Source organism: Erythrolamprus reginae, chromosome 4 (assembly GCF_031021105.1).
Source record: "Erythrolamprus reginae isolate rEryReg1 chromosome 4, rEryReg1.hap1, whole genome shotgun sequence".
NCBI lineage: Eukaryota > Metazoa > Chordata > Lepidosauria > Squamata > Dipsadidae > Erythrolamprus > Erythrolamprus reginae.
Window position 1 is genome coordinate 56735475 of NC_091953.1, and position 27612 is coordinate 56763086.

At 42.4% G+C, this 27612-nt stretch overlaps 1 protein-coding gene across 1 annotated transcript in view; it reads right to left on the bottom strand.

Moving 5' to 3' along the window:
- Nucleotides 1-18950: 18950 nt before the first annotated feature.
- ADAMTS5 (ADAM metallopeptidase with thrombospondin type 1 motif 5) overlaps nucleotides 18951-27612 on the bottom strand; it is a 72084-nt gene continuing 63422 nt past the window's right edge. Inside the window, exons 7-8 of the mRNA XM_070750297.1 lie at nucleotides 27386-27561; nucleotides 18951-23842 (exon numbers count right to left, since the gene is read on the bottom strand). Of these exons, the coding sequence (XP_070606398.1) occupies nucleotides 23272-23842; nucleotides 27386-27561 (747 nt within the window). The 3' untranslated portion in view covers nucleotides 18951-23271. The remainder of the gene's footprint in view (nucleotides 23843-27385; nucleotides 27562-27612) is intronic.

Sequence of the window (27612 nt, forward strand, 5' to 3'; positions counted from 1 at the left end):
GCCATCAAGAAATCATCAAGGTAGTGAACGACCGAGCCCAGACCACTGCGCCTCCTGAGCGCCCACTCCAAGAAGGTGCTAAAGCTCTCAAAAAGAGAGCATGATACAGAGCAACCCATGGGTAAAGCCCTGTCCACATAAAAACCACCTTCGAAATGGAAGCCCAACAGCTCGAAGTCGTCTGGGTGTATGGGGAGGAGCCGGAATGCCGACTTAATGTCGCATGTACCCATAAGGGCTCCGACCCCACACTTCCTCACCACGGCCACGGCCGCATCAAAGGATGCGTACCGGACTGAACAAAGTTCATCAGGAATGCAGACATTCACTGACTCCCCTGTGGAAAAAGACAAACGGTGAATCAACCTAAATTCACCACTCGCCTTTCTTGGTGACCACCCCAAATGGGCACACCCTAATATTCGGGGAGGGCGGTACCAGGAAATGACCCAGAACCCTGCCCTCCCCACCACCTCTTCCTTTATCAAACCTCTAACCTTATCCGCATGACCTGCAACCTGTCCAGGTTGCCGGACATGAAGGCTCTCCTAAACCCCCATAGAAGGGATCCTAAATCCCTCAAAGAATCGCTGCAAGAGAGCAGTCGCTCTCAAGCGAGGGTGGTAGTTTATTCAACCAACCCCCCAAGGACAGAAAGAGTAATTGGGCCGAGCCCCTTCATCCCCAGCAAGCAGGGGGAGCTTAACCCCCCGCCCCTGATGCCCCAGGCCCCAACGGAAAAGCCGTCCGAGGGGCCTGAGCAGCCGTAGCCAGAGTCGGCGGGGACCACACCTGGTTACAGGTGCCCACCGGAGACCCCCCAAAAAATTAACCCCACTCCCAAAAAACCCAGCCGGACAAAGGCCTGACCGGGTAGAGGGAGGAGCGGAATGGATGACTGTAACCTGCCCTGCCCGAAGGGGGTATAAGACTCCCAGGGCAGCCCTGTTCCCCTCGGGTCAGGCAACACCCCAATCGGGGTTCCCACCCCCCGAGCCTCATTTGGACTCACCTAGCCTGAGCCGAAGGCCCACACGTCCTCCATGGCCCTGCCACTGGACGGGCCGGTGCCTGACAGTTTGAATTTATCTACCAGGAGTAGAAATTCAAGGCTTTAATGCTAGTATGTGATAATTTATTGCAGCATTCACAATGATATGTGTTTCTTGTTTTAAACAGGGGGCCAGAGCCACCAGGCCCTTTTATGGCCCTTTTATTTTTATTTTTTATTTTTTATTTTTGTAAACAATGACAGAGGGAACCCTGCCTGGGAAGGCAGAGAAGTAGCAGAGGTGCCACTACCGTTTTATTTTTATTTTATTTTATTATTATTATTATTATTTTTTATGTTTCTAATTTTTTCTAATTTTTTTATCCAAGGGGAGCCAAAACTGACCAACGTCGCCCTCCTCAAACCCAAGGAGGAGCAGGGCCAGACGCTCCCCGCCCCCCCTTTGACGGCCCACTGAAACCGCTGCCAAGGCACTCAGGGGGGGAGCACGCGACCGAGTACCCCCCTCAGCGATCCCCCCGTCCCGAGGGATGAGTTACTGGGGGGGGCACGCCAGACAAGCTTGTTTGGAGCAGGGAGCGCAGCTATCGCAAACCCCTCTTTAACCGAGCGCGCAGCTTCGCTGACGCAGGGGCAAACCGCAGGCCACGGACGGGCCGAAGAGGGTCTTTCCCCAGCTGCTCGGAATGAGCAGCAGTCGCCCCAAGCCTCCGGCGAGGCTTCCAAAGTGACGGCCGACTCCACGCGGCCGCCGAAAAAGGCTCCAAGAGCAGACAGCCAAGTGTCTGCTCTGTTGACGTAGTCCGGGCGAACAGGCCGAACCCAGGCCTGCACGCCCTTTTATAGGGCTGGCAAGCCCCGCCCGGACACGTCAGCAATCAGGCCACCCTGGCCTGACTCTCGGCCGAAGTCTCGCAATCTCGCGAGACTTCAGCCGAGATCCAAGATGGTGGCGGCCATGTGTCCGGTGTCGTCCCGACCCTCCTGCAAAAGGCACCGGCGGGTAAGTCCACCGGTGCTATTTTATTCAGTAGCAAGGTTGTTACAACATTGTGAAAGCATAGTAAATTTGGAAAATCATTGAAGAAATCATTCTCCTTGGTCATTTCCCATCAGCAGTTCCTTCTTTTGAATAGTATATTGGACACTGAATATTATATTGAATAAACAGTAAATTAAAATACCAAAATTTAAGAAAATTTTTATTCTTTCAAGTTTTTATTTTATGGAGTAAATAATTGAATCAGTATCCCACTTGAAGTATTAAGTCTAAATAAAATTTCAACTGAGAAAGAGGACTTTAATATTACTTAAATGTTAATCCTCAAACAAATGGTATAGCTAAGAATACGATACAAAGCAGTGGGTGGGGGAACACCAAGTTGGAATTATTTTTGTTTTACAGGCTCCGAATCCCTGTTGATGAATTTGAGTCAATATAAAATAGAAGGACAGCTGCTTTGGACCACCAAAATTGTTCAAAGCAGTTGTTATAAATCTACATTAACACTCTTAAAATAATGTTATATGATTCTGTCCTTAAGTTATATAATTTTATTTTCATTTTAATTTTATATCTGGGAGACTATTTTGTCTAAGGTACAACTGATTTAAAAGAAAGTAAATTTGAGTGTATTGAAGTACAAAAAGCTGACTTTAATAAGTTCAGAAGGATGAGTTGTTGTTTTTTAAGGGAGATACTAAATCTATATTTGCTTATAATTCCATTTTTTTTAAAAAAAAAATAGGGAAAATATGCTGGTTTGATATTTTACAAGAAAAGAGGCTATAGAAAGAAGGCCAGAGTACCAAGAAAGCAATATGCATGTAGGAGAGGACTAAGACCATCAGTGTTCAAAATGCGTTTTGGGAATGATAGAATAAAAACAGAAAAAGCATTAGTTAAGATATAAATTGAGGAAAGGGAGGAATAAGGCCTAAAAATAAGAAGTACAAGAGAATGAAGGAGTTTGAAAGATAAGCAATAGTGAATAATTTGAAAGAAAATTGAAAATTTAGGATGGTAGTCCCAGGTGACAAAAAATAGGAGGAAGAAGGCAACATTATCTACCGGTAGAAGAAAATATTATATATTTAAATATAGACAAAGGGAAGATATTAGTTTAAGAATAGCACCAATGCTGGAATAAATGTAGGATTTTGGTCTGTCAATCACATAACAGATTAAGATTCGAAGTACTCAGGGAAGGATAAGGAGGAAGTAGGAAGGAGTGGGAGAGAGATAGGAGGGAAGTGGGCAAGAGGGAGAGAGGGAGAAGGAAGGTAGAGGGAAGAGAGGGAGATAGAGGGAGAGGAGTAACAAAATATAGAAGGAAAACAGACGAAGACAAAAGTATAAAAAGTGCAAATTTAGAATACTTCTCTATGATATTGCTGGAGAGACGGAGTAACGACACGGACACAAGAGCTGGATTTAAACTGGGTCATTTTTATTAACATAAATTTGCATAATTTATTCATTACTTTGCATAAATTAGCATAATCAACTATGACCCGGAAATGGACCTGCAGGGTCAAACAAATACTTCCGGGGCGGAAATGACGTTATGCCAAAACATTCCTGGGCAACTCATGGGCGTATCTCGATGCAAGTCCAGGTGAGGGGCCAGACCATCACCTGCGACCCTGCCATGCTGTGCATGAGGGGGGTCCCACCGGCTAACCCGAATCTGGGAATTAAAGGTGCAGGACCCAAAGACAGGTTCCCCCCAGCTGCTCAGGCAGACACACCCTCCATGAGCTTGCGGAGAACCTGTCAATCATCCCCAAAGATGCCCAAGGGAGAACGCGCAGTTGCTAAACCACCCCAGTTTTCCGCCCCTAACCTGCCACGGAGCGGGGGTCAGATCTCTATCTTGGCCCCCTGACTCCCCCCTCTAGCTGCGCCAGCTCACGCAGAGACCGCTGCAGGTCCTGTAAGAAAATGGCGTTCCCCTGTTCTGACAGGTGAACGCCGTCGGCCCGGTAAAGCCATGGCCGGTCTATTGTGATAAGGGGATGGGCCACTACAACCCCACCTAGCTCCCTCACTGTTTTACCCAGAGCCCTATTCACCCTACGTCTCGCCCGGTGAATGGCCCTAAGGGAAGAGGCGTCCCTCCACACGATCCTAGGTAGGATCTCTGACCACACCACTTGCGTAGTGGGCCATACCTCGTGAAGCCTTCGCAGGTCTTCGCGTGCCTGGATGATCAGCGCCAGGCCTCCCAGCATGCACAGGTCATTGCCTCCTAAGTGCAATACCAGCCACCTGGGTGCGGCCACAGGACGCTGCCCACCCAAACCCAACTGGGGACGACCCCGAGGAGCCGCCCCCACCACACTGCCTGGCGCAGCCACAGAATGCTGACCGCCCAGCAACGCCGGTAGGAGACCCTCCCACCGCATACCTCTCCGGCCCATCCAGGCAACCTTGACCCACTGCCCCAGGGACAGCTGGGTCCCGATGGCACTCCTGGCTGCTGAGCGGCCGGCCCAAAATATCATGCTGTGGCCACACAGCAGCGCCGTCAGTTTCGCGTTAGCCTGGGGACCTGCAAGAGGACACACACAGAGAGGTTACCTAGCCTAAGCCCTGCCTAGGATCCTCAGCGGGCCTAACATAACCCAAATATGCCGCTGACCGCCAGCGGCCGATCTCCCGAATCCGATGGGCCGGGAAACCAGAAAGTGCCGCGCTAGTGGCGCCGCCGATGCGGAACGAATGCGTTCCATAACCGGCGGGATCCATGCCTACCCGGGCCATTGCCCTGGACACTAGCACCCAAAATTGGTAACGGGTCAGAGGGGTACCGTCCCAATGCCTAAACAGGTACCCTTGCCCTGACCCACGCAGACCACAGTAAAGCTGTAGGGCGACCACCGGACACACCGACTGGTCGGCAGCCGCACTAAGCTGGATGGTAACCCCTCTGTGTAGCTGATCTGTCTTAGACTGCCTTACTACAAGGGACACCCCCCCTTGTCTAAAGGCCAGATCAGCAAACTGGAAGGCTCGGAGCGAAGTGTCAGCCTGAGACGAAGCCATGGCCTCGCTGACCCTGAGGGCCCCAAAAAACATGACACAAGTCGCTGCCCTAAAAAGACGGGCCTCATACACTGAGGCACACAGACTGTCAAAAACCCCATTAATTAAAGACAGCTGCTCCACCGTCAGAGCCCGACGAGTGTCACCAGGGCCCCCCGCTTGCTCCCTCAGCCAGCCTTCCAGCATCTTCCGGATGCGAAAGTCACCCGAAAAATCTGCAAACCCCCCCGCCTTGGACAGAAAGGCGAGGCCAGCTAACCTGGACCGGATCGTCCTAACTGACAGGCCACGCTGCCTAAGCTGGACGCAGAACTCGGCCAGGTGCTCTACAGGGACAGGCCAACAAAGCTGGTAACCCCTGCCCTGCCTGAAATCCCCAAACTCCTTACCTGCACGCTGGTATGCCCTAAGGGTGCCGGGCGCTACAGACAAGGAGATTGCCCGGGATGCCTCGTCTCTCCACCACTCTGGATCCCCCCCAGACTCCAGAGGTGGCCGGGGAACTCTTCTGGCAACTCTCGGGCCCACGGGGCCAGGGTCCGAAACCTGGACAACTGACCACGGGACAAGGCATCAGCGACCCCGTTATCCAACCCGGGGACGTGCCTAGCCAAAAACAATGCGTTTAGGGACAAGGACCTGTGCACAAAATGGCGGACAAGCCGCATGACCCTGTCGCTCTTAGAGGACAGGGCATTCACCACATGGACAACCGCTAGGTTGTCACACCAAAAGTGCACGGTCTTGTCCCTAACCTGCTCCCCCCAAAGCTCCAAGGCCACTATTAAGGGGAAGAGCTCCAAGAACGTCAGGTCCTTAACCAACGAAGAGGCACTCCATTCCGGAGGCCATGCCGACCAGCACCACTGGTCACCTAACACTACCCCGAAACCACAAGTCCCCGCGGCGTCAGAGCAGAGCTGCAACTCAGCTTCCAAAAGAAGCTCGTGCCTCCAGAAAGACAAACCATTAAACCTGACCAAGAAATCCCGCCACATGCCGAGGTCAGCCCTGACCCCAGCGCAGAGGCGGGTACGATGATGGGGCAAACGGAGCCCCTTCATCGCGTCATACAACCTCCTGGAAAAAGCCCTACCAGGAACAACTACCCGACAGGCAAAATTAAGAATGCCTGCCAATTCCTGAAGCTGCCGTAGGGTAACCTTCCGGCAGCCCAGCACCTCATCAAGCTTCCTTTTAATCTTGAGCAACTTCTCTAGGGGCAATCTAGAAGATTGCTCCTCTGAGTCCAATTCAATACCCAGAAAGGTAATCCTGGTGGCGGGGCCTTCGGTCTTCTCAGAGGCTAAAGGCACCCCTAATTGAGCACCAAGGGCTTCGAAGTCCCGCATTAGAGCAAAACATTGCTCCGAATGCGCAGGCCCCGCCAACAAGAAATCATCAAGGTAGTGAACGACAGTACCCAGACCACTTCGCCTCCTGAGCGCCCATTCCAAAAAGGTGCTAAAACTCTCGAAAAGAGAGCACGAGACAGAGCAACCCATGGGAAGGCTCTGTCCACGTAATTACCCCCCTCGAAATGGAAGCCCAACAGCTCAAAGTCGTCTGGGTGTATGGGGAGGAGCCGGAATGCCGACTTAATGTCGCATTTACCCATAAGGGCTCCCACCCCACACTTCCTAACCATAGTCACGGCTGCATCAAAGGATGCATACCGGACTGAACAAAGCTCGTCAGGAATGAAGTCATTCACTGACTCCCCTTTTGGAAAAGACAAATGGTGAATCAACCTAAATTCACCACTCGCCTTTTTGGGGACCACACCCAAGGGAGACACACGAAGATTCGGGAAGGGCGGCTCCGGGAAGGGCCCGAGGACCCTGCCCTCGGCCACCTCCTTCCGAATCTTCTCCCTAACAATGTCTTCATGACCCACAACCGACCTAAGGTTGTCAGACATGAAGGCCCTCCTAACACCCCTGTAAGGGATCCGAAATCCCTCTGAGAATCCTAGCAAGAGAGCGGCCGCTCTCGGGCGAGGGTGGTAGTCTCCCAACCAACCCTCAAGCACTCGCAAATTGATTGGGCTGGGCCCCTTTACCCCCAACAGGTGGGGGAGGCTTTGGGGGACCCCCGCCCTTCTTTTCCGCCCCCTTCTTGGGGCGGGGACACACGGCTGCGGAATGGTTCCCCCCACAACTCCCGCATGCGTGACGAAACCTGCAAAAGGGACGAAAACATGCCCCCTTTGCGGCGAACTCGTGGCACACCAAAGAGGCCCCTTTCCCGACTCCACCCGCCGCGGCCTTGGCCGGCGCGGGCGTCACGGGCTCCTCTTCCATAAAGTGACCGCTGTTGGTCCTATCACAGCCTTCCTTCCCTGACATATGCGTGGCCTGGAACCACAGGTCCGGAACCACCATATCCCAGGGCAAGTAGGGGTCATGGGCAATACGCATCCTGAACCCCTTATCGTAATGCCTCCATATTGTACCCCCATATTCAAAGTGGGCTCTGCATATGAGGTCGATGTATTTCAGCAAGGCAGCAGCCCTACCCGGCTGCCTCTGAATTACCACTGATGCAAAGGTCAAAAAAGCGTACAGCCAAGAGCTGAAACACTTTGTGACCTTTGTTTTTTTAACCTTCTCCCCAGGCACCACCTCCTTGTCCTGTTTGGGGACCTCCCTGTTTAAAATGGAGAAAAGGTCGACATACTCCCCCCGCCAGATTGCTTCCTTCACCGATGGGTGGAGATGATAACCTAAAGGTGTTGCGGGCAACCCACAAGGGATGGCCCCAGGCTTGATGCTGGCGAACGGGTCCCACACCGTGGTGGCCCCCGACCCCAGCACACCAAGCCCCGGTGGATACACAAAAGGGGGCGGTGGCATAATGGCCGGCTGAGGAGGGATCCAACCCCCCACCCCAGCCCCAGGTGGGAAGGATACCCCTGGCGCCCCTAGTGGCGGGGCCGGCGGGGACCAGACCTGCCCACATGTGCCCGCAGCGGCCCCCATGAAGCTGTTGCCACTCCCCAATGCGGGCGGGATAAACCCGGGACCCTGCACGGGAAGGAGCGGTGAGGTGCCTGCGTGTGGTGCGACCTCACCTGCCCCGTAAGGGGTAGAAGCCATCCACGGGGGGCCCATCCTTGTTGGGCCCTGGAACGATGACCACTGCCCCGACTGGGCCATCTGCCCGGTCTGGGCCGTCTGCCCGGTGTGGGCCATCTGCGTGGTATGGGCCACTTGCCCCTCCTGGGTTGGCACCTCTTCGGGGTCGGTGCCCCATGCTGCGGCGGCAGTCATGGGAAGCCCCTCCGGGCCTGCACCCGACCGCCACCGCTCCAATTCATCGAGCCGCTCCAGGACCCTAGCCCAGGAGAGAGAAGGGGAAACCTCGGTTTGAGGGACTGTGGGCATAAATCCCACCCCCTGCCGCCGGGACCCCCCCGGGGGCCCCTCTGCCGCAGCCCGAGCCCGGGCAGACGGCCTGGCAGCCCTCCTAGGCCGCACCACTGGTTGGGCCAGGAGGGCCTGAGCCTGCCGTTTTTTAGGGGCCATTAACCCGGACTTATAATCTATTCTTTAACAAAGAAGGGGAGAGGGCGTGAACAACCCCCCCCAAAGGACCCTGCACTCACAAGCCAAGGCCTGCCCTAAGCAGCAGGCCTCAGAGGTGCAAACCCCCCAGGAGGCCAAACCACCACCCCTCCCTACGGTGGCAGCAAGGCCCACCACCAGGCCTTTTATGTACAAGGCCTCAATCCACCCAGGAAAACCCCTGCGGGCCCGCGAGGCCACCAACAGGCAGCACCCCACACAACCCCCCAATGAGGCAATGGGGCTCCAAACCGGAGCGGAGCCCAGCCGATGCTGGCTCCGCTGAAGCAAGCAAGGCCTTTCGCTCGAAAACAGGCCACAAAATGGCGCCCCGCACGAGGCTGAGCACAAAATGGCTGCCGCGAGCAGACTATCAAATGTCTGCTCGAGGCTCTGCTGTCCGGGCGAAAAGGGAGAGCCCCGGGCCTGCTCGCCCTTATATAGGGCAAGCAGGCCCCGCCTGGACCAATCAGCAGCTGGGCCAATCAGGCCCGAACTCCCGAGCGAAGTCTCGCATCGTGAGACTTCGCCCGGGATCCAAAATGGCGGCCGCCATGAGGGTCCGTGTCTCCCGGTCCCTCCAGCAAAGCCTGCCGCCGGGTAAGTCCGGCGCTGCTATATTGGAAAAATGCATAAGTATGTAACATGTTGATATTGTGGTATATGTATAAATGTAAAGTTGGTGAAAAAACCCCCCAAACAAACCAAAAGTTCAGAATGAGCTGAAGTTAATGAAGGATGCTAAAAACAAACTTTTTCAAAATCAAAGAAAAGATATGCAATATGGCAGGTAATAAAGGTTTGGATTTGTCAAGAAAAAGACTTGCAAAAGTAAACCTATTTTAAAAAATGTAGTCAAATACTTGATAAAGCATCCAATGATATTCCAGTTAACAAATTATATATGTGTTGAATTCATGGTAATTCAATAGACATTTAGCTTGAAAATAGTACTTAAAGAATGCTTATCAATATTTTCACTATACATTGCTGTGAAATACTGAGTGGCACTGCCTGGGTCCTGTACTCTAGAAGTTTTATTAATAACTTGAATGGAGAGGTGGAGAATATGAAATTTGCAGCTGACACGCAATTAGGAGAATTTGCAGAATATCAATGAAATTCAAAGCAATTTTATAAGGTAAATACACTTGAAAGATACAAAATTTAAAAGAACAGTACGAAGTTCTATTAGGAAATTGCACAACATTTCTGTTGAGTGATATTTAGCAAAATATGTGAAAAAAGCTTGGTTGATTGCAACAGAATATGCCAATAACATTACATGGCTGCAAAGGAGGCAAAAGCAATTTTAGACTGTATCTATAGAAATAGTTTCCAAAGCATAAGAAGTAAATATTTTGCTTCATTTGTTTTGGTCAGACCCAAACCTAGTTTGAATACTGTGTCTAATTCTCATCACCACGTTTGAAGAAGAATTCAGAGAAACTGGAATTGGTTCATGCAAAAGAGGATCAGGGGACTATGTGAATCTCTCGAAAAGAAATTGAAGGATATGGACATGTTTACTTTGAGAAATGAAGATGTGGAATATAATAGTTTAAACAATTTGCACAGTAAAAAAATAGGTTCTTTTTGTTACAGAGCTCAGAACACAAAATAATTTAAATCATTTAAAAGAAAGCTCAATGTTAGAAAAAAAAAATCCAAACAATAAGAACATTTTGATAATAGAATTAGATACCAGAAATTGTGAGCTCCCCTTCATTTGGTGTGTTTAGGTAGAAACAGCATATTTATTTGTCAGAGATGCTTTTATTCAGATAAAGAACATAGTGTTTCCTGTGTGTTACCTGAAACTGAGCTAAGAAGAATGTTACATTGACAGGGGCCTAAATTAGAAGTGAACTCCATAATGATTGGAGTCTCCAGAGAGGGGTGGCATACAAATCCAATAAATAATAATAATAATAGTTTGAGATTGTTGTGGTTCCGTCTGAGGCCCCTCAGGGAATGGCTGATCTTCTGTCGGTTTCCAGCTCAGAGGGAGAGGATGAGGAACAGGAGGTTCAGGCAGACGAGGAGGAGGAATCCCAGGCTGAAGAAGAGGGAGGACAGCCAGAGTCCCCCCAGAGGGAGCTCTCCCCAGCAAGCAGCCTGGATTCCTTAGAGGAAAATGCACAAGCCATAATTGATCTGCGACAGAGAAGAGCTACACAGTGAAGGGACCAATTGGCTAGGTACTTTCAGCATTAAAGAGGCAACAGCTGGGTTTGGGTGTGGTGCTCTTTGGAAAGGCTAAAAGGCAGACCCACCCTTCCTGGCTTGTGGAGTTTTATCTTTGAGAGTCTTGGGACCTGGCTGTGAACTTTGGCGTCTTGGAATCCTGGTTTGTGCCTTTGACTACTGAAACCTTGGGGTGGGTGTGCCAGCAAGAAGCTTGCTGTATTGTCTGGACATCAGGACTCTGCTGTAAAGTATTATAGCCTGTCTGTTGGGAAGAACAGGTTTTCCTCTGTGTTTATTTTTTCCAGCTATAAAGTACTTTTGCTTTTACCAGAGTGTCTGGCTGTTTTTTCCAGTTGGTGTTGAGGTCTGGGGGAACCCAGACAGAACAGTGATAAAACATTTTTCAACAATTAAGTGCACTTTGTTTTCCTTTATCTAGAAAGAATTTTAGAATGCAAACTTGTAATGTATTCTCCCTAATGCACACAGTACAAATAAAAGTGAATTTTATATTTGAAGATAGATGTCCAGAAACAAAATATATTTGAACTATTAAAAAGATTGGGTGTGAGGTATTGATAGATTTCTGTATTAAGAATATGTACCTATAATAAAATACAGGAGGCTTCTGGAACACATCAATATTACTTTTCCTTATTTTTTTCCTCCTGCTTTATTTCCTTTTCCCCATTTCTATCACATTTACCCAGAAAGAATATGACTATGAATTTAAGATGATCTTTAAAAGAATCAAAAAAGCCAATACACAAAATAAAGAATTTATCTTCCTCTTTTATTGTATTCATGATGAGTGAAGGTCAGCTAAGGTGGGCTGGGCTGGGATTTGACTGAGGAAACAAAAATAGCCCAAAACCAGTGATGGGCTCCTATGGGTATGGTCAGATAGCAACAAAGAAAAAACCTTAACTGTAACAAGCTACATGATGTCAATGTCTGCATTCTAAAGATTTCACTCAGTAATCTGAGTATCTGAGCATATGAAAATGGAGAATTGGACCAGATTAAAATTTTGTCTACAATCTGGCAAGCATCCCTTAGATAAAAGGCCATCATGCAAAAGAATAACATTCCCAGCCAAATTTATCTTATTTGTTCCAATTCTTCCAGGACTTCTCATGTTTGGACCTGAATTTTGTCCAAGATCTTGCTTCCTGAATGCCCTAAACCAAGAATGACCAAAACAAAACACCCTCCCAACTTTCTTTTCCCATATCACTCTGTTTGCTGCTCATTGGTTATTTAATATAACTGTCATTGCTCATTTAATATACCTGCCATTATGTATTATGCACTATGCACTGACATATCTATATTACACTACAAAAAATGAAAGATTGGAATAAATCTTTATTGTGTATCCTTAAGATGCCTTAGCTAGGTAGCATGTTTGAATTCCTTTAATCTATTACATACATATCTTTGCTGCTTTGTTATTAATGAAGGGAGAGCATAAACAACACAATCAGATTTGTAAGATTTTATGAGAGAGGCATGGCCAAGCACCGTGGTGACATTGAGTTCCTCGTGCTCCACTGGAGAACCCAATATCCGTCATCTGGGGACCCGGTTTGATCAGAACTGGGTCAGAACCACCCTGGAGGGGTGGTGAAGAAAGGAGATATCCCCCAGGAACCGATAAAGAGCTGACCAGCAGCACCAGAAAATGACTTGCTACAAGCTGTCCAAGCCACAGTGCCACAAACGTACTGATTCATTTGAATTTTGGATTGGAAGTCACCTGGAAAGAAACTTAAGAAAAGTGCTAGAGAGACGAGTTGGAGAATACAAGTTGAGCTGGTGAGTTTCTCTGCTTATGAGAAGATTTTAAAAAATTAAAATAGGAACAAAAGGACCTCCAAAAAAAATGGAAGCAGTTATTTAGCACAGAAGGCTATAGAAGAAAAGAAAATGCTAAAGGAAGCAGTAATGAAATCCCATCCTTTGAGAACTTTGGGAAATATTGTTACATTGAATCAATTTTAAATTAAGAAATGTCTGGATTAAATTTGGAAAATATGAATTGATTTAAAATATTTTAGCATAACTAAGAGGAAGTACAGTGGTACCTCGAGATACGAGTTTAATTCGTTCCGGACCTGGGCTCTTAAGTCGAGCAGCTCTTATCTTGAACGACTTTTCCCCATAGGAATTAATGTAAATAATTTAAATTGGTTCCAGCCCTCAAAAAACTCACAAAGTTAGTCTAAATTATGCAGAAAGACATGTTTTTAATGAAGAAATGTACATGTACATAAAAATGAATAATGAAGTTTCTTTCACTTAACTTGTAAACTTTCTTAAACTTTTAAATTTACATATGTTCAACTTCTCTGCCACCCAATCCTGTAGGACAGAGGTCTCCAACCCTTTTTGCACCAGGGACCGGCTTTAAGCGATCAAGAGAGGAATGGGTGAATGAATGGACGGAGGGTGGGAAGGAAGGAAGGAAAGAGGGAAGGGACAGGAACAGAGGAAGGAAGCAAGGAAACTTATGAAAGGGGAGAGTAAGAGAGGAATGAGTGAAGGGAGGGAGGGAGGGAAGAAGGTGGGAAGGAGAAAGAAAAGAAGAAATAGAGGAAGGGAAGGTAAAAGAGAGAAAGAAAAAGAGCAAGAAAGAAAGAAAGAAAGAAAGAAAGAAAGAAAGAAAGGGGGAAGGGACAGGAACAGAGGAAGGAAGCAAGGAAACTTATGAAAGGGGAGAGTAAGAGAGGAATGAGTGAAGGGAGGGAGGGAGGGAAGAAGGTGGGAAGGAGAAAGAAAAGAAGAAATAGAGGAAGGGAAGGTAAAAGAGAGAAAGAAAAAGAGCAAGAAAGAAAGCTGCAAGCACCCCCCCGAGCCCCCCAGGCCGGCTGCAATCTTTTAAAACATGCGCGCCGCTTCGCAGCTGTCTCCTGAAGCCGAACGCGGAAGTTAGCGTTTGGCTTCAGGAGACAGCTCCTTGGCGCTTGTATCTCGAATTTGGGCTTGTAAGTAGAACAAAAATATCTCTCCCCTCCCAGCTCTTATCTCGAGTTGCTCTTAAGTAGAGCAGCTCTTATGTCGGGGTTCCACTGTAATGGACTTGGGGAGCCAGTGAGGAGTGCCGTCTGTTGGCTGGAGGAATTATTATTCTGGAAAATTTAGGTGAATGTTTAGACTGCTGCTGACCTTGGATTGGGAATACCAGGACTATTCTAGGCTCTGAGACCGATAATTCCTGGCAGCTGGACTGATAGTGAAGATTGATGAATGGTAAATTTTGAATATGGATGTTTCTGAAAAAGAGAACTTAAAGCCTGTCTTAAGGTCTTTCAGTGGTAGTTTAGAATGTAGACTACATTAAGCAATGATCATTCTTGGACCTTGCCCAATTGTAGAAATTGCAGCTGCATAAATCTGTGGGAATTATATAAAACTATGATCCAGATTATGATTGAAATTACCAGCACAAAATTGGTTAAGACTGAAATAGGGCATGCACAGTGATACCTCGGTATTCATTGTTAATTAATTCTGGGAACTGTGATGAGTATCAAAAATGATGAGTACCAAACAAATTTGTCCCATAAGGCATAGCGTACTGAGTCACAAGGCAGCCAATACTGACATGTTCTAGTGTGTGTATTAAATAGCACACAAACGATGAGTACTGGGACAAATTTTTCACATCAAAATGTGTTGAGTACCAAAGTTAAATTTCAAAATGATGCCACTGTATATATTACACACCATGATTTTAGATAACTATTAGCCATTAGTATTTAATATTGCAAAATAAAAACCATTTAATAGACACTGCACAATTTTCTATTAAGAGGGGCGGCATACAAATCTAAATAATAATAATAATAATAATAATAATAATAATAATAATAATAATAATAATAATAATAATAATAATAATAATAATAAGTTGGTATGTGCTACTTTCCGGTTCTTAGTCAATACAGCTTTACTTTAGAATATCTACTCCTAGAAAATATTCTCAGGCTTGGATTTGTGTTTATTAACATGAAATTTGCTTCAATTTCCATGTCATGTTAATTTGGGGATATTCTGCAAGTCAAATTAGCTATTAAATTTGTAGCAATTACCACTGGTAATTTCACCTTTTTCTATTTGTTACTTAAACCAGTCACTCTGACAGCTAGAATGTAGATTTTAGTTCAGAACTTCAGTTTGACTTCAATTTCCACAAAAATATGATTTACAACTGGTGACCATAAGTACCTCCGAAGTCGCTAGATATAGAAAAAACTTGGCATTGCTTGTATGACATTAATTGAAAATTTTGTTTTGAAAGATAGTTCACTTCTACTGAGTCAGTTTTTTAGCTGTTTCATAGAATATACATCGGTAGAGCAACAGTGACATTTCTGTGTTTAATGGAGATCAAATCCATATTTAGCAGTAATATATAGTATTAGCAATGTATAGAGGACCATGTTCTTTTCATAGATAAACAAAGATGGATGGGGAAAGAATGGCGGTATGATGCCTGTGATAAAATATTTCAAATTACAAATTCAAATTACTTATCACTCTATTTTACTTATCGCTCTATATTAGTCATGTCTGACCTCTGTTGTATGATTAACTGCGTTGAATGTACAGTAGTCCCTCACCTATCGCTGGTGTTACGTTCCAGATCCGGCCGCGATAGGTGAAATCCGCGATGGGGAATTTATCGACTGATAGTACTTATTTAAATATGTATATTGTAATTGTTTGGTAAGTTTTCATTGTTTTAAGTGTTTATAAACCCTTCTCACACAGTATTTATTTTAGATACAGTATTTAAATACAGTACAGTGGAACCCCGACATAAGAGCTGCTCTACTTAAGAGCAACTCGAGATAAGAGCTGGGAGGGGAGAGATATTTTTGTTCTACTTACAAGCCCAAATTCGAGATACAAGCGCCAAGGAGCTGTCTCCTGAAGCCAAACGCTAACTTCCGCGTTCGGCTTCAGGAGACAGCTGCGAAGCGGCGCGCGTGTTTTAAAAGGTTGCAGCCGGCCTGGGGGGCTCGGGGGGGTGCTTGCAGCTTTCTTTCTTGCTCTTTTTCTTTCTCTCTTTTACCTTCCCTTCCTCTATTTCTTCTTTTCTTTCTCCTTCCCACCTTCTTCCCTCCCTCCCTCCCTTCACTCATTCCTCTCTTACTCTCCCCTTTCATAAGTTTCCTTGCTTCCTTCCTCTGTTCCTGTCCCTTCCCCCTTTCTTTCTTTCTTTCTTGCTCTTTTTCTTTCTCTCTTTTACCTTCCCTTCCTCTATTTCTTCTTTTCTTTCTCCTTCCCACCTTCTTCCCTCCCTCCCTCCCTTCACTCATTCCTCTCTTACTCTCCCCTTTCATAAGTTTCCTTGCTTCCTCTGTTCCTGTCCCTTCCCTCTTTCCTTCCTTCTTTCCCACCCTCCGTCCATTCATTCACCCATTCCTCTCTTGATCGCTTAAAGCCGGTCCCTGGTGCAAAAAGGGTTGGGGACCTCTGTCCTACAGGATTGGGTGGCAGAGAAGTTGAACATATGTAAATTTAAAAGTTTAAGAAAGTTTACAAGTTAAGTGAAAGAAACTTCATTATTCATTTATATGTACATGTACATTTCTTCATTAAAAACATGTCTTTCTGTATAATTTAGACTAACTTTGTGAGTTTTTTGAGGGCTGAAACCAATTAAAATTATTTACATTAATTCCTATGGGGAAAAGTCGTTCGAGATAAGAGCTGCTCGACTTAAGAGCCCAGGTCCGGAACGAATTAAACTCGTATCTCGAGGTACCACTGTATTTACAATTTTAGATATATTTTTTTTGAAAAACCTGCCGATCGAGTTCGGTGGGCTGTTTAAATCTGCCGATCGACTTCCTCAGAAACCCGCGAACCAGTGAAGATCCGCGAATGATTTTTCTCATGAATATTTCTTGAAAACCCGCATTGAAGTGAAGCCGCAGTAGGTGAAGCATGGTATAGCGAGGGACTACTGTATACGATTCTGTAGTTGGAGATTTTATGACACTGTTTATGTTATATTAATGTTTTTTAATTGACTTTTAAAATTTTTTATTAGATTTGCAATGTATTGTATTATTGCATGTTGTGAGCTGCCCCGAGTCTCCGGAGAGGGGCAGCATACAAATTTAATAAATAATAATAACCTTCTAAGATATGCACTATTGTAAAGCAGTTGGCATAGGGACTGTAGTATTTACACATTTTCTTTGATATCTATATTAGTGATACCAAACAAGCAATATTTCATTATATTTTGGTGATTTATTACATTTTAAATATTTTTTTAAAAAGTGGCATATATTAGGAAGCAGCTGTTATACCCTTATAAATCAGTCTGAATCATAAACAGTTTATTTTTGTGTGGCATATCTGTTGATTTTAAAATTAATGTGTAGACCACTTTTTTATAGTGAACTGTGCCTGGGATTATAAACACAGTTAAACTACTGAATTCACTGAATAATAAACTGTTTTCTTTGGTCCTACTGATTATTATATTATATTGGAACTAAAAGAATAGGTTATTGTACAAATATAAAAATAAACAGGTAATTGCAAACTGGTAAACTGGTAAAATTTATATCCATTTTGGATTACCTTTTTGAATTTAAAGAGTGACACTGCCCTAATGACATACACATATATCTAGTGCAGATTTTTTAAAGAAACCTTCTTGATCTTGAAACTTCCTGCTATGTTCAACTGTGACCCAGCTGTCATAATACCTAGCCAAGCCAAGCTTTTTGTTATGCAGGAAATTAAATTTATGCAATTATTAATATACAGCATTCGTTCTCAACCTTTCTAATGCCGTGACCCCTTAAAACAGTTCCTCATGTTGTGGTAACCCCCAACCACAAGTCTAGCATCAATTCTCTCAACAGAGCTTTAAGCTGATTGGCAGGAATGTCAGAGGGACACTCCCACTGTAAACGCCTGGTTGGTTGGATTGTAAAAATATCTTCCAAGGCCCCAGAATAGAAGCTTTCATTCCTAATACCACAGGAAGTTTTAGGTGATCCCTGTGAAAGGATCATTTGACCCCCCAAAGGATCCTGACTCCCAGGTTGAGAACTACTGATATACAGTACTGTGTCCCAGACATTTATCTGGGAAATCATTTGTATTAAGAATTTTCTGATTACAAAGCAATTCTGAATAAAGCTGAAACCTTTCATTTTTAACATTTCTTGCAGGAAAAGAGAAGTTGAGGCCCCTTTACCTAAATCAGGGCTGGCCACACCCATGGCCACTTTAGCGAAGGGGGGAAAAGTACGTCATGTGATGCCACCAAGATGAAGTGAGTTTGACACCTCTGATCTAACAAATCACCTGAGAACTTCTTCACCTATACAATTGTTTAGAATTCATATGTAATATAAGTAGGCTTTTTCAAGAGTTTCCCCCCCCTATATTTTCACGGGGCATGCGTTCCGAGACTGCCCTCGAAAGTCGAATTTCCGAGAAGTAGAGATGCGGAAGTAAATACACTATTTTTGCCTATGAACAGTATCACAAGCCTTCCCTTAACATTTTAAACCCCTAAAGTGCAATTTCCCATTCCCTTAGCAACCATTTAGATCATTACTCACCATGTTTATTTATTAAAGTTTATTAAAAAAAATATTTATTAAAGTCATTTGAAAGTTTCGCGATGACATATGACGTCATCGGGCAGGAAAAAATCGTGGTATAGGGAAAAAACCCACAAAGTATTTTTTAATTAATATTTTTGAAAAACCGTGGTATAGACTTTTCGCGAAGTTCGAACCCGCGAAAATTGAGGGAACACTGTAATACCAAACTGTTGAAAACTCGGTGTTTCCACACTGAAGCTTAAGGAAGTAAAAGCTATTGAAAAATGTGATAATTTGATACCCATGTGTATGCATTCAGTATGTTTATATATGTGATACAGCCACACTTCCATACACCCAAATATCTTTATTCATGCTGCTTAACATACACACACACGCATGCACCACATTCACATATATATGTTCTATTTTTTTTAAAAAATCCCAATATAAAAGCAGCTAGTGCTGTGTGTGGAAAATTAATATAGCACTTTTGATTCAAATACAAGACAAATAAAAAAGAGAAGAAGAAAAAATAGACCAAATAATGATAGAAAAACAATTTAAATATAGAAGATTTTTACAATTGGCATTTCATGTTAAATAATATAAATAAATTCATTACATCCATTCACATACCAATTTGTAAAAAAAGCACAATAAATTATTTTTTCAGTGCTATGTTGCTTTTTTCCTTTTTGTATGTTGGCATTTGTACTTCTGTTTTATCAATTGCTAGCATACTTTCATTGATTTCCTTTCTATTACAGCAACTATTTAAAGGGAAAATTGCTACATATTCAATTAATTTGAATAGGTTTTGTTGATCACCCACATGCCACTATTTCCCATGTGTTCCAATAATTTGGGTTTTAGCACTTAAATTTAGGTACTGTGAATACATACTTTAATTTATGGCTTAGGTAATTGTTCAGGGACAGAGAGAAGGTTCTTACCAATGATCAAAATCTGGTAATAAGATTTTAGCATTCAATTTAATCCAATTAGATTTTCAGAAAAACATTGAATAATCTAGTAGTGACTAGATCTGTCCTTGAAAGTAGCCTGCTTCCAAATTAGTCTCTAGAACTCTAATATAATTTGCACCAGCTTCACATTTACAAACAGACAAAGTGGTGTGGAGGATGTGAAGATGTCACAAAAGCAGAAGTATAGGAAAGTGCAGGCCCATGGGAAAAAGCTGAAATGTACACATCAGTTTAATTTTTCAACTTTTTTCTTGCCAAAATTTTACAACCACTCTAACATGTTGATACAATTCTAGTCATGATATAGTAAAGAACTGAAACCCAATTTTCTCATGCTTTTATTTAAAACTACCTATCTTACTTACACATGCTACATAACTTAGACTGCTATCTGAGTGCATCCTATCAACCTCAAAGATTCTTCTATTGATTATTCTTTCCTGCATGATAATGTGATAATTGTTATTAGGTGAAAACCTCAAGCACAGGAGAAAATCACTTCACTGTTACAACTCCATGTAGGTATCTATGTATGTATGCATGTATGTATGTATGTATATACAGTGTATGTGTTTATGTGCATGTATGTCTATAATGCCAAAATCTAGTGACAAGGAATTTCAGGAAATGCTGAAATAAGAATAGAATCTGAACATAGTATGAAATGAAATTTATTCTTAATTATTAAAAGAATAAATTTTGAAACTTAGAGCTGAATTGAGACCTTTGTTTTTGTTTTTACTTTGTACTGCCTTTTCTCTATTACATAATAATAACAGAAATTGGCTGAATTCTCAAGAAGTTAAAGAAAAGACTGCATATTTTCTCAACATAAAAGTGCATTTTTACTTGCAAACCTGCATATGGTATGGTTGAATATTTCTCTTAAGCCAAAACAGATAAAACTATTGTTTTATAGCATAATCCAGAGAAGAATGCTCTATGAAATTTTTTGCCTTTGTGGATATATGATTGAGAAATCTATGCAATTATATATGTAGTTACTCAGCTAAATGTACATAACATAGTGTTCATGTACATTGCATTTCTTTTGATGGGAATATTCTGAAATACATGCCTTGATATGTGCATTACTAGTGACATTCTCTTAATTAATCATATAGAATTGTATTTCTTTAAAATTAGAGATGCTTTCTAGAAACCAGTGTAGGTTGCTCCTATGGTGCACTGAGAAATTGCAATCTTATTTCATTTGATGGCCTGAAGATATGAAACTGTAACTGTTTTACATCATGGATAATTGCTTTTAATCCAGTCAGTTTATTTATTTGTAAATTGTGATAACTCCATTACTAATCTAAAATGTCTGTGTTGAATCAGGAAATCTAAAAGCTGTAGGCTTCACTCATGTAAACAGGGCTTCTATAACAAGATAGGTTAGATAGTCAGAATTCTGACACATAGTCATATTTCTTCCCCCTAAAATTCATTGCCTCAGAAAACAAATGCTTAAAATGATGCATTCCATCCACAGCAATATTAAAAGCTGGTGATAGAAGCAAGTATTTAAGTGCAAAGGTTTTTAGATTGTAATGTTCATAAAAATTCAATATTTAATATATATGTGTAGCTCCAATGAAATTCGTAATGAAATTCCATTGGAAATTAAAGCAGCTTGATTTATCTGTACTCAAAATATAGTGGAAGGCACTGGTAACAAAAATACCATCTCTGTTTTCTATATTTTAATATTTTAGCCAAATACTATATATTAAACGTCAATTAATTTCTCTTGATTCCGATGAGGTATTTATATTACTTTTCTAAACTGGAAATTCATTTCCCTAGAGTTGGTAAAAAATAGTTTTCTTTCTGAAAATAATCTTATGAGAGTTAGCTACAGCTCCCAAAACTAAATATGGCTTTATTTTCTTTTGATCTTTCCAGTGCAAGCCTATAGATGTTCAATCTGAAAATTCTCATTTTGTTTATTACACCCTAATAATTACATTTAGGATTTCAGCTTTACAATTAAAACTTTTGTCTATATGTAAGTCTTCTAAATTCGATAAAGTTTACTCCCCAAAGTAGGTAGAAACTAAAGCCTTAATCTAAAAATATATGTAATGACTTAAAAAATAAATACATCTATGATTTGAAAACAACAAAAATATTCCATGGATTCTTCCCATTTATGCATATATAGGTAATTTCTGAAGTGCTCCTGAATGAACATCCTATTCATTTCACAGAAGGAGCTGATATACATGTGCCAAAGGTTATATATCCTCCTTAAAATTATGGGGCAGTTTGTGCATATAAGATATGTACCCAATCTGAGCATGTGCAAATCTCTGGATTCGGGTGCTTGGTAACATTCAGCCAAATATCAAAAGAACTGGACAAAAAAATTGCTTCATAAAAAAAACCCCAATGTTTTTGTTTTTGTTTTAACCACTGTAAAATTCTTCCCTACATACCTAATTCATGACATGCTGTTAGATTTCCAATAGGAACCACATCAAAATTAATAGGGAAAACAGAGGTGAACAGATTTCATAAATCTGAGCTGGTAGACACTTATGACATGACCCAGTGTCTCACCAAAAATTCCCCCTTTCCATATATTGGGGATGAGTAACCCACATGTAATTTCAGACTGTTTTCAAAATCTGTGTCAACAGTTAGTACAGATCTCTAACAAAAGTCAACTGCCTCTCCCATAGCAAGATGAAAAAGGAGAGGAACTGAAGATGGAAAGAAGTAGCAGAAACGGAAAGAGGTAGTATAAATAGAGATGAAAAGGAAGTAGCAGAAAGGGAGACAGCAGAAAGCTAATGCCCCAAGAACCTTTGCTCTAGCTTCATCCATGTCTGGATTTAGTCATATCCTAGACAGGTGGCAGCTAGGGGAAGACGTTCCCATTATATTATGCATTCTGTTCCCACATAATGAATTTCCTCTATCTCTATTTGTGGCACATCTTTCATTAGTTTGATAATTTCTGAGGCACAGTATTCTAAATTGGGAGTTTCCAACTTTTCCAGCTTGGAACTGGTGGGGGAGGGAATGATTCTACCACGCTTCTGTGGCTTGGTTATGAATGGGACACAGTTGGAAAATCTTGTTCTACATGGATAAAATAAAATACATTTCTTTTTCAAATTTTAAAGCATCATACTGGCAGCTTTCCCTCCCTTTCTATTGCTGCAGACTGTGCCTGTAAAAATTCCTCATCAGAAAGGCATTAATATAGAATAAATTCTATTGTCAGGAAATTTTTAGAATAGAAATGTATTTCCTGTTGTCAGAAAGATATTACTTTTTTTCTTTAAAGCAGCAACCTCTTAATTTTCCAGTAAAATACTAACAGCCACTTTTTTTCCTTTTTTTTTTTAAAGAAAGGCATATGAGTCAACAGTGGCTGCAGACTTACTTGTACTTTGGTCAATCACTTGTGTTAAACATAAAGGCTGCTGTTCGTTGTAAGAAAATCAAGTGATATAAAGTGACATACCAAAGCAAAGATATTTACAAATAGTATAAAAGAAGCTATTGTAGAATCATGGGTAATTTTGACAAGTTGTCTAAAGACATCCTATGTTAGAGGTAGGTGAGAAAAGGGAGATGATTCTGTAACTAGATATCCCATAACTTCTCCACTGGCTTATCCTCTTACTTGCAGATACAAAGGGCTCATAACAGCTAACACTTAGTGCTTCTGACATATTAAGATCACCTCATTGGACCAGCTCATATCTCCTTTTGGTCCAAATAGGCATGTTCTGCCAAGAACAATTGCCAAGAATATGAGAGAATATTGATGCATTGTCTTCCTTTTGTTTCTGGGTAGATCTTAATGTCAATATGCCAAATAAGATTCAAGAAGACTCCTTTTGAAGAAGTCTGAAACCACAGGTTAACATTTTTTAAATAAACATTGTTTGAATGCTGAAGGTCTTTGAGTCAGAAGACAGCCTTTAGCTAGTTTTCCATTCCCATCTTTACACTGGACAGTTCTTGTATGCCACCCTGTATCACATGTTCGAGAACAAGAAAGCCATGGTCCAGTTGTCCACTGGGGTTCAGCAAGTGATGGGCTAATTTTGTTACCACTGTTGTTGCTAGTGACAGAATTCGTCATTTGGGTTTGCTTCTTTGGCACATAGAAACTATAGCGGACATCCACCGGTGTAGTTGGATCTGTTGCAAGAATCTGTACTATCAAGATCTCCTTAGTGCCTGTATGTCCCATGGCATGCAAGAAATCATCTTTGTGACTCCAGCCACTGTAGTTCATAACTGTTCCATTGAGGTCAATGATGGTCTCTGAAGTTGAGATTGTGTATTTTCCATTGACAAGATATTCACCACTTTTCTTTTTCAAAGCCAGGTAAGCAGTGAATCTACTTTGGTCTTTCATTTTGAACTGTCGTATTTTGATGTGTGTTGCTCCTTCTGGTATTTTAACAATATCTGTATAACCCTTACTGAAACAAAGAAAAAATATGTTAGTCAAGCAAAACAAAGACCTGATATTTTCCCTCAAAATGCAAAAGGCCTTCAGATTCCTTCAAAAGGTTTAAATATGGCCTTCACTATCGAAAAGCTACTTTAATAGGTATAATATTCTGGGATTTTTTAAAAAATAAAACCAACTTTTCACAAAACACTTCACTTAAAGCAGCCACAAAAGTCCATTGGACTAGTAATTGGCTATAGAACAGAAAGAAGAAATAAAGAGATGGTATTCACATTGGAGAAACATACAAATACAAGTTTGGGGTCTGATGTCACTGTTTTTCAATTTTGTTTATGAATGACAGTGACATGTAATAGAAAGATAACCAAATTTGTTGGCCTGAATAATAAATTTTAAAAAGATACTATATATAGGCCTATACTATAGAGAGTCTGCGGAGAGGGGCGGCATATAAATCTAAATAATAATAATAATAATAATAATAATAATAATAATAATAATAATAATAATAATAATAATACAAAATCCAGAATAGTGATCTTGTTTGCTGAGTTGTATAATAATAATAATAATAATAATAATAATAATAATAATAATAATATTGCAAAGTCTTAAAAGGGAAGAACATAGTTCAATATCAATAAATGGAAGAGGAATTTAAAAAATGCCTTGCATATGCATCAATGGATGCTTTTGCGTGAATTTCATGCTAAGAATAATTAGGAAATTATTAAAAATTAGGGCTGTCAATGTAGTCATTGCCTTATAAATTAATGGTTGGACTGCAGTTGGGGTAGTTTGGTCACTAGATCTTAAAAAGAAAGAAAGATAACGAGGATGACTAAGGGTTAAATCAGTTCTCTAGTAGGAACTAGTTATCATATATGGGCTTTTAATTTAAAAAATTGATAAAAATATACCTAGCATAGAAATTGTCACTAAAACCAAACATGGAATGCTTCTGGATTTTTAAAGTAATGTACTTCTTAATTAACATAGTCCATGCAGACTATCAAACGGGACAGATACAAATTTACCAGCGGTGAAATGCTACCGGTTCAGACTGGTTGTGGCGTCTGGGTAGGGAAAATGTTGATTGGTTTGAAGAACCAGTAAGGAAAATTTTGATTTGTCCCACCCACCTACCCTCCCACTCCTTTCACATCTCCTATATTCTGTTGTTTATTAACTCAGCTGATTCACATACAGTTTGCTGCCTCAGCTGAGCTAAGAAATAGCATTTTTTGCCAGTCCCCCCCCCTTGCTTCAAGCAGGGAAAGGAATACAGTGGTACCTCGGTACTCGACCACAATTCGTTCCAGAACTGTGGTCGAGAACCGATTTGGTCGAGTACCGAATTTATTTATCCCATAGGAAATAATGGAAATGGATTTAATTGGTTCCCAGCCCCTGTTAACTCGCTGGGAACCAATTAAATCTATTTTCTTTATTTCCTATGGGATAAATAAATTCGGTACTCCAAGCTGCAGGAAGGATGGGGACAGCTGCAATCCCGGCAGCTTTGGGGGGCTCCTTTCCTCAATGCTTCGTACCTGTAAGCAGCTGCAAAAACTTTCTCCTTCCAGCTTCCCTTCGAGGAGCAAAAGCCGGGAACGTCACGTAATGAAGGGAAGCTGCTGGAGCAGGGGCAACTGCTGAGATGGCTCCGGCGGCTTCCTTTCATCACGTGACGTTCCCGGCGCTGTTGCTACTCGAAGGGAAGCCACCACCGTTGCCGCCGCCGGGAAGGAGAAAGTTTTTGCAGCTGCTTACAGGTAATAAGAGGAAGCAATGAGGAAAGGAGCCCCCCGAAGCTGCCGGGATTGCAGCCGCCCCCACCCTTCCTGCAGCTTGGAGCTCTTATAGAGCTCCTCAGCCCCCTGAAGCTGCTGGGATTGCATCAGCCCCCGGCGGTAACATTTCTGATAGTGAACAAAATTTTCTGTGGCTGTTCGGTATCCGAATTTTTGTTCAGAAAGCGAAGCAAATTTTTGCCGAAAATTTTGTTCGTTATCCAAAATGTACGAGAACCAAAGCGTTTGAGTACCGAGGTACCACTGTACTAGCTTTAATGAGCTGTCTGGGCATTCAGCCAGGAGCAATTATCATCTTGTTAAAATGTTGCAAGCTCAAACCACCTTGCCTGAAGAAGCACTAACCATTGAGAAACTGCCTTGTCTTCTCTCTCCCTGTCCCGGTCCCTCTCCTCCCTGTCTCTGTCCCTCGCTCTTCTTCTCCCCCCCTCTCTCTCACACACACAGGTCCATGGTAAAATTGTCTTCCATGAAATCAATTCCTGGTGCCAGAAAGGTTGGAGATTTCTGAATTAGATCGTGCAAGGTCACTACAGGAGAGCCCTTTTAAGGATTATGTGTTAATAGAAAAGCAACTATTAAAGCTCTGATCCTTATCTGTTGCACATAAAAAACAGAGGAACTCTGATTAACGATCACAGCCACATTTTGGATCTGAGTGGAGGGCCTGGGAAAGGTGTCAGAATAACAGAATAATACTTAGAAGGACTTTGGAGGGGATCCTGTATCATTTCAGAGAAATGTCTGTCCAGTTTTTTCCTTAAAAACCTCCAATGATTAAACACTCTGAACTTCTGAAGACAACCAATTCCACTGGTTAATTGTTCTCATTGTCAGGAAGATTTCCCTTAGTTTTAGGTTGTTCTTTGTTCAGTTTCCATCCATTACTTCTTGTTTTGCCTTCTGCTTTTTTGGAAAATACATTGTCCCCTCCTCTTCTTTATAACAGTCCCTTAAAAGCCTGTTGCTTATCAAACTCTTGGGAAAAGCACATAAGCCATGTCCTCCTTTCAGTGGTCCATGAAAGTACATCTATAGTATGTAGATAATAAAGTCGAAAAAAGGTGAACAACATTTTTACAGAACTATAGATATGTTGAGTCTGGGTGTGACAAGGAATGGCTGGGGCCAGGTGAGGCACCCCTTGATGTGAGTGACGTTGAGTTGGCCACGCCCACCAAGCCACACCCACAGAAGCGGTAGGGAAAATTTTTAGATTTCACCACTGCAATTTAAGTTTAAGTTTGATTAGATTTGTATGCCGCCCCTCTCTGAAGACTTTACCTTTTTTTAACATGGGGGAAAATGTGACTAAAGTCTTTTGAATTAGACAGGATATCTTAAATAGTAGCTGCAAACATGGACAAGTGTTTTAACTTTCCCTTCCTGTTGTGAGCTTCTCAGGTTTACTTAGTTGACCACTACATGTTACAGAATGGTTCTTTGTCCTGATAGACTACAATTTTATTAAATTCTTAAGTTCTCAGTAAGTAAATACGAAGACAACACATTTGTGTCTTGATGAGTTCAACTGCATACCTTAGTGTGCCCTATGTACATATTTAAAAAAACTTTGATAGCCAAGCATGGGACCATTGTATTATAGGATACAATATTATTTACCATATGTTTGTTATATAAAATACATTTTTTCTGAATGCCACATAAATGCTATTTCCTATGACATAAGGAATTTGGGTGGAAATGATTTACTGTATTGTTTATTTCTTACTTACCTCTTTTTATTAAAGTTCCCTATAATTTTTGTGCAACTGGAATTGTCTCCACCACAAATCCCACACTTATCATACTGGAGCTTTGAACCAATAATGCCATCACATCCAGTTCGAACACATTTTCCACGGACACATACTGAATTGCTATATGGCCTACATTCTGTTCCATCAGTCACCTGTTTGATAACATAAATATATTTAAATTGAAATTTCTTTTCATTTTTAGT